Source organism: Oncorhynchus mykiss, chromosome 30, assembly GCF_013265735.2.
Source record: "Oncorhynchus mykiss isolate Arlee chromosome 30, USDA_OmykA_1.1, whole genome shotgun sequence".
NCBI lineage: Eukaryota > Metazoa > Chordata > Actinopteri > Salmoniformes > Salmonidae > Oncorhynchus > Oncorhynchus mykiss.
This window is the reverse complement of record NC_050570.1, coordinates 694,644-716,064: the sequence shown is the minus strand read 5'-3', so window position 1 is coordinate 716,064 and position 21,421 is coordinate 694,644. Positions and strand designations below refer to the sequence as shown.

The following is a 21,421-nucleotide window of genomic DNA, read 5'->3' as shown; positions in this document are numbered from 1 at the left end:
TAGTCTAGGTTAGTAGCTACTGTCCCTTTAATAACCTGAGAGTCTAGGTTAGTAGCTACTTCCCCTTTAATAACCTGAGAGTCTAGGTTAGTAGCTACTGTCCCTTTAATAACCTGAGAGTCTAGGCCAGTAGCTACTGTCCCTTTAATAACCTGAGAGTCTAGGTTAGTAGCTACTTCCCCTTTAATAACCTGAGAGTCTAGGTTAGTAGCTACTGTCCCTTTAATAACCTGAGAGTCTAGGCCAGTAGCTACTGTCCATTTAATAACCTGAGAGTCTAGGTTAGTAGCTACTGTCCCTTTAATAACCTGAGAGTCTAGGCCAGTAGCTACTGTCCCTTTAATAACCTGAGAGTCTAGGTTAGTAGCTACTGTCCATTTAATAACCTGAGAGTCTAGGTTAGTAGCTACTTCCCCTTTAATAACCTGAGAGTCTAGGTTAGTAGCTACTGTCCATTTAATAACCTGAGAGTCTAGGTTAGTAGCTACTTCCCCTTTAATAACCTGAGAGTCTAGGCCAGTAGCTACTGTCTCTTTAATAACCTGAGAGTCTAGGTTAGTAGCTAGTTCCCCTTTAATAATCTGAGAGTCTAGGCCAGTAGCTACTGTCCATTTAATAACCTGAGAGTCTAGGTTAGTAGCTACTGTCCCTTTAATAACCTGAGAGTCTAGGCCAGTAGCTACTGTCCCTTTAATAACCTGAGAGTCTAGGCAAGTAGCTACTGTCCATTTAATAACCTGAGAGTCTAGGCCAGTAGCTGCTGTCCCTTTAATAACCTGAGAGTCTAGGCCAGTAGCTACTGTCCCTTTAATAACCTGAGAGTCTAGGCCAGTAGCTACTGTCCCTTTAATAACCTGAGAGTCTAGGCCAGTAGCTACTGTCCCTTTAATAACCTGAGAGTCTAGGCCAGTAGCTACTGTCCCTTTAATAACCTGAGAGTCTAGGCCAGTAGCTGCTGTCCATTTAATAACCTGAGAGTCTAGGCCAGTAGCTACTGTCCCTTTAATAACCTGAGAGTCTAGGCCAGTAGCTACTGTCCCTTTAATAACCTGAGAGTCTAGGTTAGTAGCTACTTCCCCTTTAATAACCTGAGAGTCTAGGTTAGTAGCTACTGTCCCTTTAATAACCTGAGAGTCTAGGTTAGTAGCTACTGTCCCTTTAATAACCTGAGAGTCTAGGTTAGTAGCTACTGTCCCTTTAATAACCTGAGAGTCTAGGTTAGTAGCTACTGTCCCTTTAATAACCTGAGAGTCTAGGTTAGTAGCTACTGTCCCTTTAATAACCTGAGAGTCTAGGTTAGTAGCTACTTCCCCTTTAATAACCTGAGAGTCTAGGTTAGAAGCTACTTCCCCTTTAATAACCTGAGAGTCTAGGTTAGTAGCTACTTCCCATTTAATAACCTGAGAGTCTAGGTTAGTAGCTACTGTCCCTTTAATAACCTGAGAGTCTAGGTTAGTAGCTACTGTCCCTTTAATAACCTGAGAGTCTAGGTAAGTAGCTACTGTCCCTTTAATAACCTGAGAGTCTAGGTTAGTAGCTACTTCCCCTTTAATAACCTGAGAGTCTAGGTTAGTAGCTACTGTCAATTTAATAACCTGAGAGTCTAGGTTAGTAGCTACTGTCCCTTTAATAACCTGAGAGTCTAGGTTAGTAGCTACTGTCCCTTTAATAACCTGAGAGTCTAGGTAAGTAGCTACTGTCCCTTTAATAACCTGAGAGTCTAGGTTAGTAGCTACTTCCCCTTTAATAACCTGAGAGTCTAGGTTAGTAGCTACTGTCCCTTTAATAACCTGAGAGTCTAGGTTAGTAGCTACTTCCCCTTTAATAACCTGAGAGTCTAGGTTAGAAGCTACTTCCCCTTTAATAACCTGAGAGTCTAGGTTAGTAGCTACTTCCCATTTAATAACCTGAGAGTCTAGGTTAGTAGCTACTGTCCCTTTAATAACCTGAGAGTCTAGGTTAGTAGCTACTGTCCCTTTAATAACCTGAGAGTCTAGGTAAGTAGCTACTGTCCCTTTAATAACCTGAGAGTCTAGGTTAGTAGCTACTTCCCCTTTAATAACCTGAGAGTCTAGGTTAGTAGCTACTGTCAATTTAATAACCTGAGAGTCTAGGTTAGTAGCTACTGTCCCTTTAATAACCTGAGAGTCTAGGTTAGTAGCTACTGTCCCTTTAATAACCTGAGAGTCTAGGTTAGTAGCTACTGTCCCTTTAATAACCTGAGAGTCTAGGTTAGTAGCTACTGTCCCTTTAATAACCTGAGAGTCTAGGTTAGTAGCTACTGTCCCTTTAATAACCTGAGAGTCTAGGTTAGTAGCTACTGTCCCTTTAATAACCTGAGAGTCTAGGTTAGTAGCTACTTCCCCTTTAATAACCTGAGAGTCTAGGTTAGTAGCTACTTACCCTTTAATAACCTGAGAGGCTAGGTTAGTAGCTACTTCCCCTTTAATAACCTGAGAGTCTAGGCTTCTTGGGTTATTGGTTGGGTTATTCAAAGGCTGCTGCGGTGTTCGTCCCATAGACATATACACTATATACACAAAAGTATGTGGACAACCCTTCAAATGAGTGGATTCAGCTATTTCAGCCACACCCGTTGCTGATAGGTGTATAAAATCGAGCACACAGCCATGCAATCTCCATAGACAAACATTGGCAGTAGAATGGCCTCACTGAAGAGCTCAGGGACGTTCAACGTGGCACCATCATAGGATGCCACCTTTACAACAAGTCAGTTTGTCAAATGTCTGCCCTGCTAGAGATGTGGACTCTGGAGTAGATGAAAAGCGTTCTCTGGAGCGATGAATCACGCTTCCCAATCTGGCAGTCTGACGACGAATCTGGGTTTGGTGGATGACAGGAGAACGCAACTTGCCCGAATGCATAGTGCCAACTGTAAAGTTTGGTGGATGAGGAATAATGGTCTGGAGCTGTTTTTCAGGGTTCGGGCTAGGCCTCTTAAGTTTCAGTGAAGGGAAATCTTAACACCACAGCAGACAATGACATTCTAGACGATTCTCTGCTTCAAAGTTTGTGGCAACAGTTTGGGGAAGGCCCTTTCCTGTTTCAGCATGACAATGCCCCCGAGCACAAAGCGAGGGCCATACAGAAACGGATTGTTGAGATGTCCACATACTTTTGGCCATGTAGTGTATATTCACTATACTGTATATTCCTATATACTAGAGGTCGACCGATTAGGATTTTTCAATGCCGATACCGATTATTGGAGGACCAAAAAAAGCCGATACCAATTAAATCGGCCGATTTAAAAAATATATATGTTTGTAATAATGACAATTACAACAATACTGAATGAACACTTAATATAATACATCAATAAATAATGAAACATGTCCAATTTGGTTTAAATAATGCAAAAACAAAGTGTTGGAGAAGAAAGTAAAAGTGCCATATAAAAAAGCTAACGTTTCAGTTCCTTGCTCAGAACATGAGAACATATGAAAGCTGGTGGTTCCTTTTAACATGAGTCTTCAATATTCCCAGGTAAGAAGTTTTAGGTTGTAGTTATTATAGGAATTATAGGACTATTTCTCTCTATACCATTTGTATGTCATGTACCTTTGACTATTGGATGTTCTTATAGGCACTTTAGTATTGCCAGTGTAACAGTGTAGCTTCCATCCCTCTCCTCGCCGCTACCTGGGCTCGAACCAGGAACACATCGACAACAGCCACCCTCAAAGCACCGTTACCCATGCAGAGCAAGGGGAACAACTACTCCAAGTCTCAGAGCGAGTGACGTTTGAAATGCTATTAGCGCGCACCCCGCTAACTAGCTAGCCATTTCACATTGGTTACACCAGCCTAATCTCGGGAGTTGATAGGCTTGAAGTCATAAACAGCGCAATGCTTGAAGCACAACGACGAGCTGCTGGCAAAACGCACTAAAGTGCTGTTTGAATGAATGCTTACAAGCCTGCTGCTGCCTACCTGTGCTCAGTCAGACTGCCCTATCAAATCATAGACTTAGTTATAACATAATAACACACGGAAATACGAGCCTTTGGTCATTAATATAGTCGATGATCATCTCGAAAACAAAACGTTTATTCTTTCAGTGAAATACGGAACCGTTCTGTATTTTATCTAACGGGTGGCATCCATATGTCTAAATATTCCTGTTACATTGCACAACCTTCAATGTTATGTCATAATTACATAAAATTCTGGCAAATTAGGCGGCCCAAACTGTTGCATATACACTGACTCTGCGTGCAATGAACGCAAGAGAAGTGACACAATTTCACCTGGTTAATATTGCCTGCTCACCTGGATTTCTTTTAACTAAATATGCAGGTTTAAAAAAAATATACTTCTGTGTATTGATTTTAAGAAAGGCATTGATGTTTAGGTACATTCGTGCAACGATTGTGCTTTTTACACAAATGCGCTTTTGTTAAATCATCCCCCGTTTGGTGAAGTTGGCTGTCTTTGTTAGGAAGAAATGGTCTTCACATAGTTCGCAACGAGCCAGACGGCCCAAACTGCTGCATATACCCTGACTCTGTTGCACAGAACGCAAGAGAAATTAAACAATTTCCCTAGTTAAAATAAATTCATGTTAGCAGGCAATATTAACTAAATATGCAGGTTTAAAAATATATAATAGTGTATTGATTTTAAGAAAGGCGTTGATGTTTATGATTAGGTACACATTGGTGCAACGACAGTGCTTTTATCGCGAATGCGCTTGTTAAATCACCCGTTTGGTGAAGTAGGCTGTGATTCAATGATAAATTAACAGGCACCACATTGATTACATGCAACGCAGGACAAGCTGGATAAACTAGTAATATCATCAACCATGTGTAGTTAACTAGTGATTATGTTAAGATTGTTTTTTTATAAGATATGTTCAATGCTAGCTAGCACCTTACCTTGGCTCCTTGCTGCACTCGCATAACAGGTAGTCAGCCTGCCACGCAGTCTCCTCGTGGAGTAACAGGTAGTCAACCTGCCACGCAGTCTCCTCGTGGAGTAACAGGTAGTCAGCCTGCCACGCAGTCTCCTCGTGGAGTAACAGGTAGTCAGCCTGCCACGCAGTCTCCTCGTGGAGTGCAACGTAATCAGCTATGATCGGTGTCCAAAAATGCCAATTACCGATTGTTATGAAAACTTGAAATCGGCCCTAATTAATTGGCCATTCCAATTAGTCGGTTGACCTCTACTTACCACAGCCCTTTTACCAGACCCAGTCTTTACCACAGCCCTTACACCAGACCCAGTCCTTACCACAGCCACACCCCTTACACCAGACCCAGTCCTTACCACAGCCACACCCCTTACACCAGACCCAGTCCTTACCACAGCCACACCCCTTACACCAGACCCAGTCCTTACCACACCCCTTACAACAGACCCAGTCCTTACCACACCCCTTACAACAGACCCAGTCCTTACCACAGCCCTTACAAAAGACTCAGTCCTTACCACAGCCCTTACAAAAGACTCAGTCCTTACCACAGCCCTTACACCAGAACCAGTCCTTACCACAGCCCTTACACCAGAACCAGTCCTTACAACAGCCCTTACACCAGACCCAGCCCTTACACCAGACCCAGTCCTTACCACAGCCCTTACACTAGGCCCAGTCCTTATCACAGCCCTTACACTAGACCCAGTCCTTACCACAGCCCTTACACCAGAAACAGTCCTTATCACAGCCCTTACACCAGGCCCAGTTCTTTTCACAGCCCAGTCCTTATCACAGCCCTTACACTAGGCCCAGTCCTTACCACAGCCCTTACACCAGAACCAGTCCTTACCACAGCCCTTACACCAGACCCAGCCCTTACACCAGACCCAGCCCTTACACTAGGCCAGTCCTTACCACAGCCCTTACACCAGACCCAGTCCTTACCACACCCCTTACACCAGACCCAGTCCTTATCACAGCCCTTACACTAGGCCCAGTCCTTATCACAGCCCTTACACCAGACCCAGTCCTTACCACACCCCTTACACCAGACCCAGTCCTTACCACACCCCTTACACCAGACCCAGTCTTTACCACAGCCACAGCCCTTACACCAGACCCAGCCCTTACACCAGACCCAGTCCTTACCACATTCCTTACACCAGACTCAGTCCTTACCACAGCCCTTACACTAGGCCCAGTCCTTACCACAGCCCTTACACTAGGCCCAGTCCTTATCACAGCCCTTACACTAGGCCCAGTCCTTATCACAGCCCTTACACCAGACCTTACCTGATCTCTGAGCTCCAGTGGCCCAGCTTGCTGGAGAAGTTGAGGGGGTTGGGGGGGTGGTGGGAGGGGCCTCGTGCTGATTGGACACCCACCAGTCCGTCCGTGTCTGTTTCCATAGCAAAGTCGCTGCGTACCCTCTCCATGCTGTCACTGTGACTGGGCTTCTCAAACACAAAGACATCTGAAACACAGCAGATAGACAGTCTGTTACTAACCACAGCCACAGCTCTGACACTATATTTACTGTCTGTAGTGTGAACAACAGCCACAGCTCTGACACTATATTTACTGTCTACAGTGTGAACAACAGCCACAGCTCTGACACTATATTTACTGTCTACAGTGTGAACAACAGCCACAGCTCTGACACTATATTTACTGTCTACAGTGTGAACAACAGCCACAGCTCTGACACTATATTTACTGTCTACAGTGTGAACAACAGCCACAGCTCTGACACTATATTTACTGTCTACAGTGTGAACAACAGCCACAGCTCTGACACTATATTTACTGTCTACAGTGTGAACAACAGCCACAGCTCTGACACTATATTTACTGTCTACAGTGTGAACAACAGCCACAGCTCTGACACTATATTTACTGTCTGTAGTGTGAACAACAGCCACAGCTCTGACACTATATTTACTGTCTACAGTGTGAACAACAGCCACAGCTCTGACACTATATTTACAGTCTACAGTGTGAACAACAGCCACAGCTCTGACACTATATTTACTGTCTGTAGTGTGAACAACAGCCACAGCTCTGACACTATATTTACTGTCTACAGTGTGAACAACAGCCACAGCTCTGACACTATATTTACTGTCTACAGTGTGAACAACAGCCACAGCTCTGACACTATATTTACTGTCTACAGTGTGAACAACAGCCACAGCTCTGACACTATATTTACTGTCTGTAGTGTGAACAACAGCCACAGCTCTGACACTATATTTACTGTCTACAGTGTGAACAACAGCCACAGCTCTGACACTATATTTACTGTCTACAGTGTGAACAACAGCCACAGCTCTGACACTATATTTACTGTCTACAGTGTGAACAACAGCCACAGCTCTGACTCTATATTTACTGTCTACAGTGTGAACAACAGCCACAGCTCTGACACTATATTTACTGTCTACAGTGTGAACAACAGCCACAGCTCTGACACTATATTTACTGTCTACAGTGTGAACAACAGCCACAGCTCTGACACTATATTTACTGTCTACAGTGTGAACAACAGCCACAGCTCTGACACTATATTTACTGTCTGTAGTGTGAACAACAGCCACAGCTCTGACACTATATTTACTGTCTGTAGTGTGAACAACAGCCACAGCTCTGACACTATATTTACTGTCTACAGTGTGAACAACAGCCACAGCTCTGACACTATATTTACTGTCTACAGTGTGAACAACAGCCACAGCTCTGACACTATATTTACTGTCTGTAGTGTGAACAACAGCCACAGCTCTGACACTATATTTACTGTCTACAGTGTGAACAACAGCCACAGCTCTGACACTATATTTACTGTCTACAGTGTGAACAACAGCCACAGCTCTGACACTATATTTACTGTCTACAGTGTGAACAACAGCCACAGCTCTGACACTATATTTACTGTCTGTAGTGTGAACAACAGCCACAGCTCTGACACTATATTTACAGTCTACAGTGTGAACAACAGCCACAGCTCTGACACTATATTTACTGTCTACAGTGTGAACAACAGCCACAGCTCTGACACTATATTTACTGTCTACAGTGTGAACAACAGCCACAGCTCTGACACTATATTTACTGTCTACAGTGTGAACAACAGACACAGCTCTGACACTATATTTACAGTCTGGCCCCAGTGTAAGGGTGTAATCCCTGTATCTTTGTCCCCAGTGTAAGGGTGTAGTCCCTGTATCTTTGTCCCCAGTGTAAGGGTGTAGTCCCTGTATCTTTGTCCCCAGTGTAAGGGTGTAATCCCTGTATCTTTGTCCCCAGTGTAAGGGTGTAATCCCTGTATCTTTGTCCCCAGTGTAAGGGTGTAGTCCCTGTATCTTTGTCCCCAGTGTAAGGGCGTAGTCCCTGTATCTTTATCCCCAGTGTAAGGGCGTAGTCCCTGTATCTTTGTCCCCAGTGTAAGGGTGTAGTCCCTGTATCTTTGTCCCCAGTGTAAGGGTGTAGCAGGGTAGTACCTGTATCTTTGGCCACCAGGCCAGTGTGAGGGGTAGGAGAACTCCAGCTGTCTCTCTGTCCAGACCCTCTGGTGTTACTGAACTCCCAACGCTTCTGCTGCAGCTGCTGGAGCCAGTACTGCATTACCTGGCGGTTAGGGGCCTGAAACACAGAGACGCAGAGTCAGGGGGGTTAGGGGCCTGAAACACAGAGACGCAGAGTCAGGGGGGTTAGGGGCCTGAAACACAGAGACGCAGAGTCAGGGGGGTTAGGGGACTGAAACACAGAGACGCAGAGTCAGGGGGGTTAGGGGCCTGAAACACAGAGACACAGAGTCAGGGGGGTTAGGGGCCTGAAACACAGAGACGCAGAGTCAGGGGGGTTAGGGGACTGAAACACAGAGTCAGGGGGGTTAGGGGACTGAAACACAGAGACGCAGAGTCAGGGGGGTTAGGGGCCTGAAACACAGAGACGCAGAGTCAGGGGGGTTAGGGGCCTGAAACACAGAGACGCAGAGTCAGGGGGGTTAGGGGACTGAAACACAGAGACGCAGAGTCAGGGGGGTTAGGGGCCTGAAACACAGAGACGCAGAGTCAGGGGGGTTAGGGGCCTGAAACACAGAGACGCAGAGTCAGGGGGGTTAGGGGCCTGAAACACAGAGACGCAGAGTCAGGGGGGTTAGGGGCCTGAAACACAGAGACGCAGAGTCAGGGGGGTTAGGGGCCTGAAACACAGAGTCAGGGGGGTTAGGGGCCTGAAACACAGAGACGCAGAGTCAGGGGGGTTATGGGCCTGAAACACAGAGACGTAGAGTCAGGGGGGTTAGGGGCCTGAAACACAGAGACAAGGGGTTAGGGGCGTGACACAGAGACACAGGGTTAGGGGCCTGAAACACAGAGACACAGGGTTAGGGGCCTGAAACACAGAGACACAGGGTTAGGGGCCTGACACAGAGACACAGGGTTAGGGGCCTGATACACAGAGACACAGGGTTATGGGTTTGGAGGTTAGGGTCAGGCCTGTAGTTGGAGGGGGACAGAGACACAGGGTTAGGGTCAGGCCTGTAGTTGGAGGGGGACAGAGACACAGGGTTAGGGTCAGGCCTCAAAACAATCATCCACAAAATGTTAAAACTACAAAATCTAACATTTCCTTTGCATAGAGTGTTATACAGGATGTGAGAGTTGTCTGGGGAGGACAGACTCCATGCTAGTACAGGTGGGGGAAAAGGCTGGCCCTTTCAACCTGATTGGTCTGCAGCCCTGTCAATCACCCTTCAAGTTTCCACTCATTCCAACCAATCAGGGAGCTTGGACTCACTCCAAGGCACCACCCCGCACACCTCACATTAGAGCGTGCTTGCAGTATGGAGAACATACGTTGTTGATACTGACAGACTTTCACATGCTGTTTCCTAACCCAACTGTTGTGTGCATCCATTGGCATGTCAGGATATTCTCTGGGGGACATTTTGTGTGATGAATGTTTATATACCTTTTTATATCTGAGAATTAACCAATGATATCAGGCCACACCCGGCCATGATTACAGACACCTTTGTGTGTCCTTTGACACTATAAACTAGTCACCCTGCAGTGTGTCATTATACCCTGAAGAAGACAGCTGGCCTGTCGAAACGTTGGTTATCAGGTTATTCAATTATTGCATCTGAGCTCCTAGAGTGTGAGGTTCTCCTTTAATATTTCAAATGTTCTACTCAGCTAGCCAACACCTCTCCTAAACATGTGTTCTACTCCGCTAGCCAGCACCTCTCCTAAACAGGTGTTCTACTCCGCTAGCCAGCACCTCTCCTAAACAGGTGTTCTACTCTGCTAGCCAGCACCTCTCCTAAACAGGTGTTCTACTCTGCTAGCCAGCACCTCTCCTAAACAGGTGTTCTACTCTGCTAGCCAGCACCTCTCCTAAACAGGTGTTCTACTCTGCTAGCCAGCACCTCTCCTAAACAGGTGTTCTACTCTGCTAGCCAGCACCTCTCCTAAACAGGTGTTCTACTCTGCTAGCCAGCACCTCTCCTAAACAGGTGTTCTACTCTGCTAGCCAGCACCTCTCCTAAACAGGTGTTCTACTCCGCTAGCCAGCACCTCTCCTAAACAGGTGTTCTACTCCGCTAGCCAGCACCTCTCCTAAACAGGTGTTCTACTCCGCTAGCCAGCACCTCTCCTAAACAGGTGTTCTACTCCGCTAGCCAGCACCTCTCCTAAACAGGTGTTCTACTCCGCTAGCCAGCACCTCTCCTAAACAGGTGTTCTACTCCGCTAGCCAGCACCTCTCCTAAACAGGTGTTCTACTCCGCTAGCCAGCACCTCTCCTAAACAGGTGTTCTACTCCGCTAGCCAGCACCTCTCCTAAACAGGTGTTCTACTCCGCTAGCCAGCACCTCTCCTAAACAGGTGTTCTACTCCGCTAGCCAGCACCTCTCCTAAACAGGTGTTCTACTCCGCTAGCCAGCACCTCTCCTAAACAGGTGTTCTACTCCGCTAGCCAGCACCTCTCCTAAACAGGTGTTCTACTCCGCTAGCCAGCACCTCTCCTAAACAGGTGTTCTACTCCGCTAGCCAGCACCTCTCCTAAACAGGTGTTCTACTCCGCTAGCCAGCACCTCTCCTAAACAGGTGTTCTACTCCGCTAGCCAGCACCTCTCCTAAACAGGTGTTCTACTCCGCTAGCCAGCACCTCTCCTAAACAGGTGTTCTACTCCGCTAGCCAGCACCTCTCCTAAACAGGTGTTCTACTCTGCTAGCCAGCACCTCTCCTAAACAGGTGTTCTACTCTGCTAGCCAGCACCTCTCCTAAACAGGTGTTCTACTCTGCTAGCCAGCACCTCTCCTAAACAGGTGTTCTACTCTGCTAGCCAGCACCTCTCCTAAACAGGTGTTCTACTCTGCTAGCCAGCACCTCTCCTAAACAGGTGTTCTACTCTGCTAGCCAGCACCTCTCCTAAACAGGTGTTCTACTCTGCTAGCCAGCACCTCTCCTAAACAGGTGTTCTACTCTGCTAGCCAGCACCTCTCCTAAACAGGTGTTCTACTCTGCTAGCCAGCACCTCTCCTAAACAGGTGTTCTACTCTGCTAGCCAGCACCTCTCCTAAACAGGTGTTCTACTCTGCTAGCCAGCACCTCTCCTAAACAGGTGTTCTACTCTGCTAGCCAGCACCTCTCCTAAACAGGTGTTCTACTCTGCTAGCCAGCACCTCTCCTAAACAGGTGTTCTACTCTGCTAGCCAGCACCTCTCCTAAACAGGTGTTCTACTCTGCTAGCCAGCACCTCTCCTAAACAGGTGTTCTACTCTGCTAGCCAGCACCTCTCCTAAACAGGTGTTCTACTCCGCTAGCCAGCACCTCTCCTAAACAGGTGTTCTACTCCGCTAGCCAGCACCTCTCCTAAACAGGTGTTCTACTCCGCTAGCCAGCACCTCTCCTAAACAGGTGTTCTACTCCGCTAGCCAGCACCTCTCCTAAACAGGTGTTCTACTCCGCTAGCCAGCACCTCTCCTAAACAGGTGTTCTACTCCGCTAGCCAGCACCTCTCCTAAACAGGTGTTCTACTCCGCTAGCCAGCACCTCTCCTAAACAGGTGTTCTACTCCGCTAGCCAGCACCTCTCCTAAACAGGTGTTCTACTCCGCTAGCCAGCACCTCTCCTAAACAGGTGTTCTACTCCGCTAGCCAGCACCTCTCCTAAACAGGTGTTCTACTCCGCTAGCCAGCACCTCTCCTAAACAGGTGTTCTACTCCGCTAGCCAGCACCTCTCCTAAACAGGTGTTCTACTCCGCTAGCCAGCACCTCTCCTAAACAGGTGTTCTACTCCGCTAGCCAGCACCTCTCCTAAACAGGTGTTCTACTCCGCTAGCCAGCACCTCTCCTAAACAGGTGTTCTACTCCGCTAGCCAGCACCTCTCCTAAACAGGTGTTCTACTCTGCTAGCCAGCACCTCTCCTAAACAGGTGTTCTACTCTGCTAGCCAGCACCTCTCCTAAACAGGTGTTCTACTCTGCTAGCCAGCACCTCTCCTAAACAGGTGTTCTACTCTGCTAGCCAGCACCTCTCCTAAACAGGTGTTCTACTCTGCTAGCCAGCACCTCTCCTAAACAGGTGTTCTACTCTGCTAGCCAGCACCTCTCCTAAACAGGTGTTCTACTCTGCTAGCCAGCACCTCTCCTAAACAGGTGTTCTACTCTGCTAGCCAGCACCTCTCCTAAACAGGTGTTCTACTCTGCTAGCCAGCACCTCTCCTAAACAGGTGTTCTACTCTGCTAGCCAGCACCTCTCCTAAACAGGTGTTCTACTCTGCTAGCCAGCACCTCTCCTAAACAGGTGTTCTACTCTGCTAGCCAGCACCTCTCCTAAACAGGTGTTCTACTCTGCTAGCCAGCACCTCTCCTAAACAGGTGTTCTACTCTGCTAGCCAGCACCTCTCCTAAACAGGTGTTCTACTCTGCTAGCCAGCACCTCTCCTAAACAGGTGTTCTACTCTGCTAGCCAGCACCTCTCCTAAACAGGTGTTCTACTCTGCTAGCCAGCACCTCTCCTAAACAGGTGTTCTACTCTGCTAGCCAGCACCTCTCCTAAACAGGTGTTCTACTCTGCTAGCCAGCACCTCTCCTAAACAGGTGTTCTACTCTGCTAGCCAGCACCTCTCCTAAACAGGTGTTCTACTCTGCTAGCCAGCACCTCTCCTAAACAGGTGTTCTACTCTGCTAGCCAGCACCTCTCCTAAACAGGTGTTCTACTCTGCTAGCCAGCACCTCTCCTAAACAGGTGTTCTACTCTGCTAGCCAGCACCTCTCCTAAACAGGTGTTCTACTCTGCTAGCCAGCACCTCTCCTAAACAGGTGTTCTACTCTGCTAGCCAGCACCTCTCCTAAACAGGTGTTCTACTCTGCTAGCCAGCACCTCTCCTAAACAGGTGTTCTACTCTGCTAGCCAGCACCTCTCCTAAACAGGTGTTCTACTCTGCTAGCCAGCACCTCTCCTAAACAGGTGTTCTACTCCGCTGGCCAGCACCTTCGCCTCCAGGTGAATGTTGTTTATACCTGCCCTGCGCAAGGTGTTTATAGATAAGAGAAGTTGTAGTGCGGTATGCCAGCACCAGCTAATGCTAGCATTGTTTGTGCAGGCACCCTGTGCATGCTAATAAAGTGTTAGTCATTATCATTGGTGAAAGCATGTTTGAGTGCAACTAGCATACTCCGTATGTGCATCAGAAATGTTTATATTGTTTATATGTTACTGCTGCTATATATATATATCCTTAAAATGTTACAGTTCTATTAGAGGGCACCGTTGATGAGTTTCTAGAGGTTCCAGGATGTTCTATTAGAGGGCACCATTGATGAGTTTCTAGAGGTTCCAGGATGTTCTATTAGAGGGCACCGTTGATGCGTTTCTAGAGGTTCCAGGATGTTCTATTAGAGGGCACCATTGATGAAATCCTAGAGATTCCAGGATGTTCTATTAGAGGGCACCATTGATGAGTTTCTAGAGGTTCCAGGATGTTCTATTAGAGGGCACCATTGATGAGTTTCTAGAGGTTCCAGGATGTTCTATTAGAGGGCACCATTGATGAAATCCTAGAGGTTCCAGGATGTTCTATTAGAGGGCACCGTTGATGAGTTTCTAGAGGTTCCAGGATGTTCTATTAGAGGGCACTGTTGATGAGTTTCTAGATGTTCCAGGATGTTCTATTAGAGGGCACCATTGATGAGTTTCTAGAAGTTCCAGGATGTTCTATTAGAGGGCACCATTGATGAAATCCTAGAGGTTCCAGGATGTTCTATTATAGGGCACCATTGATGAAATCCTAGAGGTTCCAGGATGTTCTATTATAGGGCACCATTGATGAGTTTCTAGAGGTTCCAGGATGTTCTATTAGAGGGCACCGTTGATGAGTTTCTAGAGGTTCCAGGATGTTCTATTAGAGGGCACTGTTGATGAGTTTTTAGATGTTCCAGGATGTTCTATTAGAGGGCACCATTGATGAGTTTCTAGAGGTTCCAAGTTGTTTTATTTTACAGGTCATTCGGAAAGTCTTCAGACCCCTTGACCTTTTTACACATTTTGTTAAGTTACAGCCTTAACAAAAATGGATTAAATGAATTGTTTTCCTCATAAACCTACACACAATACCCCATAATAACAAAGCATTTATTAAAAATAAAAAAAACAGAAATACCTTATTTACATAAGTATTCGGATCCTTTGCTATGAGACTCGAAATTGAGCTCAGGTGCAATCTGTTCCATTGACCATCTATGATATGTTTCTACAACTAGATTGGAGTCCACCGTCTATATAAACGTCCCACAGTTGACAGTGCATGTCAGAGTAAAAACCATGCAATGAGGTTGAAGGAATTGTCTGTAGAGCTCAGAGAGGATTGTGTTGATGCACAGATCTGGGGAAGGGAACCAAAAAATGTCTGCAGGACTGAAGTTCACCAAGAATACAGTGGCCACCATCATTCTTAAATGGAAAAAGTTTAGAACCACCAAGACTCTTCCTAGAGCTGGCCGCTCGGCCAAACTGAGAAATCGGGGGAGAAGGGCCTTGGTCAGGGAGGTGGCCAAGAACCCAATGTTGAGGATTAGAAAAGTGGAGATGTTGTTTCCTACCTTCACCACCCGGGGGAGGGTCTGTCAGAAAGTCCAGGACCCAATTGCACAGGACGGACGGGGTTGAGACCCAGGGCCTCAAGCTTAATGATGAGCTTGGAGTGTACTACGGTGTTGAATGCTGAGCTGTAGTCAAAGAACAGCATTCTTACCGAGGTATTCCTCTTGTCCAGATGGGATAAGGCAGTGTGTAGTGTGATGGTGATTGCATCGTATGTGGGCCTGTTGGGGCGGTATGCAAACTGAAGTGGGTCTAGGGTGGCAGGTAAGGTGGAGGTGACATGACCCTTGACTTGTCTCTCAAAGCACTTCATGATGACAGAAGTGAGTGCTACAGGCAATAGTAATTTAGTTCAGTTCTTTGCCTTCTTGGGTACAGGAACAATGGTGGCCATTTGGAAGCATTTGAATAGATTGAATATGTCCGTAAACACACCAGCCAGCTGGTCTGCACATGCTCTGAGGACGCGGCTAGGGATGCCGTCTGGGACAGCAGAGCTTAATGTCTTACTCATGTCGGCCACGGAGAAGGAGAGAGGGGGCTCGCAATCCTTGGTAGCGGACCTCATCGGTGGCTGGTTTACTTTTTGTCATCAGTAATTGCATCTAGACCGTGCCACATACGTCTCGTGTCTGAGCCGTTGAATTGCGACTCCACTTTGTCCCTATACCGATTTCGCTGCCTTGCGGAGGGAATAAGTACACTGTTTATATTTCAGACATATTCCTAGTCATCTTTCCATGGTTAAATGCGGTGGTTCGCGCTTTCAGTTTTGCGCGAATGCCGCCATCCCCCCACGGTTTCTGGTTAGGGTAGGTTTTAATAGTCACAGTGGGTACAACATCTCCAATGAACATCCTTATAAACTCACTCACCGAGTCAGCATATAAATCAATGTTATTCTCTGAGGCTTCCCGGAACATTTCCCAGTCCGCGTGATCAAAACAATCTTGAAGCGTGGATTCCGATTGGTCAGACCAGCGTTGAATGGTTCTAGTCACGGGTACATCCAGTTTGAGTTTCTGCCTGTAGGACAGTAGGAGCAAAATGGAGTCGTAGTCGGATTTGCCGAAGGGAGGGCGGGAGAGGGTCTTGTGTGAATCGCAGAAGTTAGAGTAGCTGTGATCAATTGTCTTGCCAGAATGCTTCCTACAGTCAATATGCTGATAGAATTTAGGTAGCCTTGTCCTTAAATTAGCTTTGTTAAAATCTCCAGCTACAATAAATGCCACCTCAGGAGATGTGGTTTCCAGTTTACATAGAGTCCAGTGAAGTTCCTTGAGGGCCATCGTGGTATCTGCTTGGGGGTATACACGGATGTGACTATAATAGAAGAGAATTCTCTTGGGAGATAATGTGGTCAGCATTTGATTGTAAGGAATTCTAGGTCAGGTAACCAAAAGGACTTGAGTTCCTGTTGTTACAATTACACCATGACAATTACGCCCTTCTTCTTCCCAGAAAGATGTTTATTTCTGTCGGCCCGACACATGAAGAACCCCGGTGGCTGTACCGACTGACAACATATCCTGAGAGAGCCATGTTTCCGTGTAACAGAGAATGTCACAATGTCTCTGATGTCTCTCTGGAAGACAACCCTTGCCCTAATTTCGTCCACCTTGTTGTCTAGAGACTGGACATTGGCGAGTAATATACTCAGAAGCGGTGGGTGGTGTGCACGTCTCCGAAGTCTTACCAGGAGGCCGCTCTGTCTATCTCTTCTGCGGCGACATTGTTTTGGGTCGGTCTCTGGGATTAGATCCAATGTCCTGGTTGGTGGATCAAACAGAGGATCCGCTTCGGGAAAGTTGTATTCATGGTCGTTATGTTGGTAAATTGACTTCGCTCTTATATCCAATAGTTCTTCCCGGCTGCATGTAATAACACTTAAGATTTTCAGGTGTAAGATGTAAGAAATCATTTATAAAAAAAACAAAATGCAGCATAGTTTCCGAAGGACTCCAACCATCTCTGTCGGCGCCATCTTGAAAAAGGGGTATTGTGTGTAGATTGGAGGACATTTTTTTATTTAATCCGGCTGTAACTTAACAAAATGTGAAGGGGTCTGAATACTTTCTGAATGCATAAGTGGGAACTCCTTCAAGACTGTTGGAAAAGCATTCCTCGTGAAGCTGGTTGAGAGAATGCCAAGAGTGCGCGAAGCTGTCATCAAGGCAAAGGGGGAAAGAATCTCACATCTAGAATCTCAAATATGAAATATACACTATCTTTCAAAAGTTGGTCACTTAGAAATGTCCTTGTTTTTGAAAATAAATCACTTTTTTTTTTGTCCGTTAAAATAACATCAAAGTGATCAGAAATACAGTGTAGACATTGTTAATGCTGTAAATGACTATTGTAGCTGGAAATGGCAGATTTATGTTATATCTACATAGACCCATTATCAGCAACCATCACTCCTGTGTTCCAATGGCACGTTGTGTTAGCTAATCCAAGTTCATCATTTTAAAAAGGCCAATTGATCATTAGAAAACTATTTTGCAGTTATGTTAGCACAGCTGGAAATGCCTCAACTGGCAGCTTCATTAAATAGTACCCGCAAAACACCAGTCACAACGTCAACAGTGAAGAGGCGACTCTGGGATGCTGGCATTCTAGGCAGAGTTGCAAAGAAAAACCCATATCTCAGACTGGCCAATAAAAATAAAAGATTAAGATGGGCAAAAGAACACAGACACTGGACAGACTATTTAATGAAGCTGCCAGTTGAGGACTTGTGTGGCATCTGTTTCTCAAACTAGACACTCTAATGTACTTGTCCTCTTGCTCAGTTGTGCACCGGGGCCTCCCACTCCTTTTCTATTCTGGTTAGAGCCAGTTTGCGCAGTTCTGTGAAGGGAGCAGTGCGAGATCTTCAGTTACTTGGCAATTTCACGCATCGAATAGCCTTCATTTCTCAGAACAAGAATAGACTGACGAGTTTCAGAAGAAAATACTTTGTTTCTGACCATTTTGAGCCTGTAATCGAACCCACAAATGCTGATGTTCCAGATACTCAACTAGTCTAAGGGTTTTCTCATGATCAATTAGCCTTTTAAATTATAAAACTTGGATTAGCTAACACAAAGTGCCATTGGAACACAGGAGTGATGGTTGTTGATAATGGGCCTCTGTACACCTATGTAGATATTCCATAAAACATCTGCCGTTTGCAGCTACAATAATAATTTACAACATGAACAATCTATCTACACTGTATTTCTGATCAATTTGATGTTATTTTAATGGACAAAAAAAAAGGTTTTCTTTCAAAAGCAAGGACATTTATTTCAAAGTGACCCCAAACTTAGGAAAGGTAGTGTATTTTTGATTTATTTAACACTTTTTTGGTTACTACATTATGTTTTATTATAATTCTGATGTCTTCACTATTATTCTACAACGTGTGTAATAGTACAAAAGTGGCCGCTAGTAAAAATAAAGAAAAACTTGAATGAGTAGGTGTCTCCAAACTCCTGACTGGTACCTGTTATATAAGTATTCATACACATAGCTCATAAACAAAGACATTCCGTCGTAAGAACACATACACCCAGCCACAAGACTGACCCCCTCTATTGGTCGGATGCTCAGGATAAAGCTCTGCTGTGCACCAATGGGGCTTCTGCTCTGGCTAGAGCAAGGCCCGCCTCCAACCCTCCGACCAGTCAAGAAGACCGAAACGACAAGACTCCACCTACTTTATTCTATGTATAAAAATGAATGTAACCGTTGTATATGGCCTCTTTTTCACCTGGCTCCTTGCCGAGTTATGTGAACTAGGTCCGTGCACGTAAAACTGCGGGACAAGATATCTCTGACTCATTAAAACTGTCTTTTGTTACAACTGAAATCCACTCTGTCCAGCGTCCGTGATTTGGTCTCAACTCTCCAGTATTTGAACACTAACATACCGTACACACACACACACACACACACACACACAACATAAAGAATATTCAGGATTGACTGCAAAATTATTCTTACAACAAGGCCCAACTATGTACCATAATGAGGTGTGAGAGAGCCACTGCTGAGCAGTGTTGCCAACTTAGCGAATTTGTTGCTATATTTAGCGAGTATTCAGACCCCTCTAGCGACACGTTTTCAAAAAGCAACTAGCGACAAATCTAGCGACTTTTCCTGGTGTTATTGGAGACTTTTGGAGACTTTGACGTGAAAGCACGTATCGTTCTTACTCTTCTCAATGAGCAGCGGGTGCTGCCGTGGGCCCCACCCCCGTCCCAAAGCACTCACAGGCGGCCCAGTCCTCGCCCAGCAGTCCCTCCCAGCTGCAGTCAGAGCAGGAGATGTTCACCCCTCCGCGTCTAGACTGCAAATGAATCACGCATGCAGGAAGCAGCCGCTGGCTGATCCCGCCCTGGCTTACATTCAGGGAGGGATGTAAATGTAAAAAAAAAAATAATAATAATAATGTTTTTTTCAGTAAAATAAAAAACTAAGTAACTCCGCCAGTGTCTCTTTTGGGTCACTTTTGCCGGTCCCAAGCCCAGATAAAGGAGGAGGGTTGGAATTGTGACATAAAAAAACAAGAATGGACAGAAGAAAGTTCATTTGTAGTTCTAAAAATATTTAGGGTGTTTTTTACTCGCTTTTTGTCTCTCCCACACATTACGTTACGTCCCACGTCATTCAACAGGCTACGTTACGTCCCACGTCATTCAACAGGCTACGTTACGTCCCACGTCATTCAACAGGCTACGTTACGTCCCTCGTCATTCAACAGGCTACGTTACGTCCCTCGTCATTCAACAGGCTACGTTACGTCCAACGTCATTCAACAGGCTACGTTACGTCCCCACGTCATTCAACAGGCTACGTTACGTCCCTCGTCATTCAACAGGCTACGTTACGTCCCTCATCGGGGCGGCAGGGTAGCCTAGTGGTTAGAGCGTTGGACTAGTAACCGGAAGGTTGCAAGTTCAAACCCCCGAGCTGACAAGGTACAAATCTGTTGTTCTGAACAGGCAGTTAACCCACTGTTCCTAGGCTGTCATTGAAAATAAGAATTTGTTCTTAAATGACTTGCCTATTTAAATAAAGGTAAAAAATAAATAAAAAATCTAATAAAAAAAGGTCATTCAACAGGCTGTTACACCCCACGTGATTCAACAGGCTACGTTACATCCCACGTGATTCAACAGGCTACGTTCCATCCCACGTGATTCAACAGGCTACGTTCCATCCCACGTGATTCAACAGGATACGTTCTATCCTGTAACATGAGATGCAGTTGACACATTGTAACAGCACAGACTAATGACAGTTTCCCAACATATTGTCACTTAGTTGCCATGTACCAATGCATGCAGACGATACTTCCTAAAACTATAGGCCGTATTAAAGGGTGTGTCTAGAACTACTTGTTGTGCTGTTGTTGTGTTGTTGTGCTGTGACATATATTGTTATTGTTATGCAAAATAATTGTCAATCGTGGACGTCTATTCACTAACCATGACATGGACATGCATTTAACACCAAACTTCACGTAACTATAGAATTGTAAACCATGTAGATTATATTTACCTTGAGTACAAACTCCTTCCCCGCGGTGCGAATCTCAAACTGCCCCTCATCCCCCTCCACATCATAGCTGAAGCTGGCTTCGCCTATCGTTATGTGTCCCAGCGGCAAGGCGTCTTGGGGAGTCTTGAAGTAATACAAATAACATTTCCTCTCGTCGTACACAAACCAGCGGAGTTTAAACCCCCGCAGCGGCCCTTTTCCAGCGAGTTTAGTCAAATAACCGCATAGTTTCGCAACCGGGTCCTTCAGTGATTCGGGTTCGCCTGCGTCCACCGAATTGGAGGCCAGAACCCGTAGGTCTCGTGTAGAGTTCTCCTCTCCGCCATCCTCTTCTTGCATCTTTCCCCAACTTTCTTCGTCTTGGCTTGCACCAGAGCGGACGCACGGTCACAGATGATCCATTATACTGACCAGATACTCAAGTGGCCGCTCTAACAATACAAATATATGTCATAAAAAATGGAAGGCAGTCCAGTCCAGGAAGGAGCCAAAATTAGGTGGGATCATTCAGCATTGTGAACCTAGCGACATTAAGGTCAAGTGAGCATAAGGCTAAATTTCAAAATAAAAGTCAAGTAATTATATTTTTGTTTTCTCATGATTTGGTTGGGTCTAATTGTGCTGCTGTCCTGGGGCTCTGTAAGGTGTGTTTGTGTTTGTGAACAGAGCCCCAGGACAGCAGCACAATTAGACCCAACCAAATCATGAGAAAACAAAAAGATAATTACTTGACACATTGGAAAGAATTAACAAAAAAACAGAGCAAACTAGAATGCTATTTGGCCCTACACAGAGAGTACACAGCGGCAGAATACCTGACCA

General features: G+C 45.8%; 1 protein-coding gene across 1 annotated transcript in view; it reads right to left on the bottom strand.

Moving 5' to 3' along the window:
- tbc1d2b (TBC1 domain family, member 2B) overlaps positions 1 to 21,127 on the bottom strand; it is an 87,544-nt gene extending 66,417 nt beyond the window's left edge. Inside the window, exons 1-3 of the mRNA XM_036968645.1 lie at positions 20,600 to 21,127; positions 8,440 to 8,581; positions 6,233 to 6,413 (exon numbers count right to left, since the gene is read on the bottom strand). Coding sequence (XP_036824540.1) covers positions 6,233 to 6,413; positions 8,440 to 8,581; positions 20,600 to 20,938 — 662 coding nt within the window. The 5' untranslated portion in view covers positions 20,939 to 21,127. The remainder of the gene's footprint in view (positions 1 to 6,232; positions 6,414 to 8,439; positions 8,582 to 20,599) is intronic.
- Positions 21,128 to 21,421: the final 294 nt, after the last annotated feature.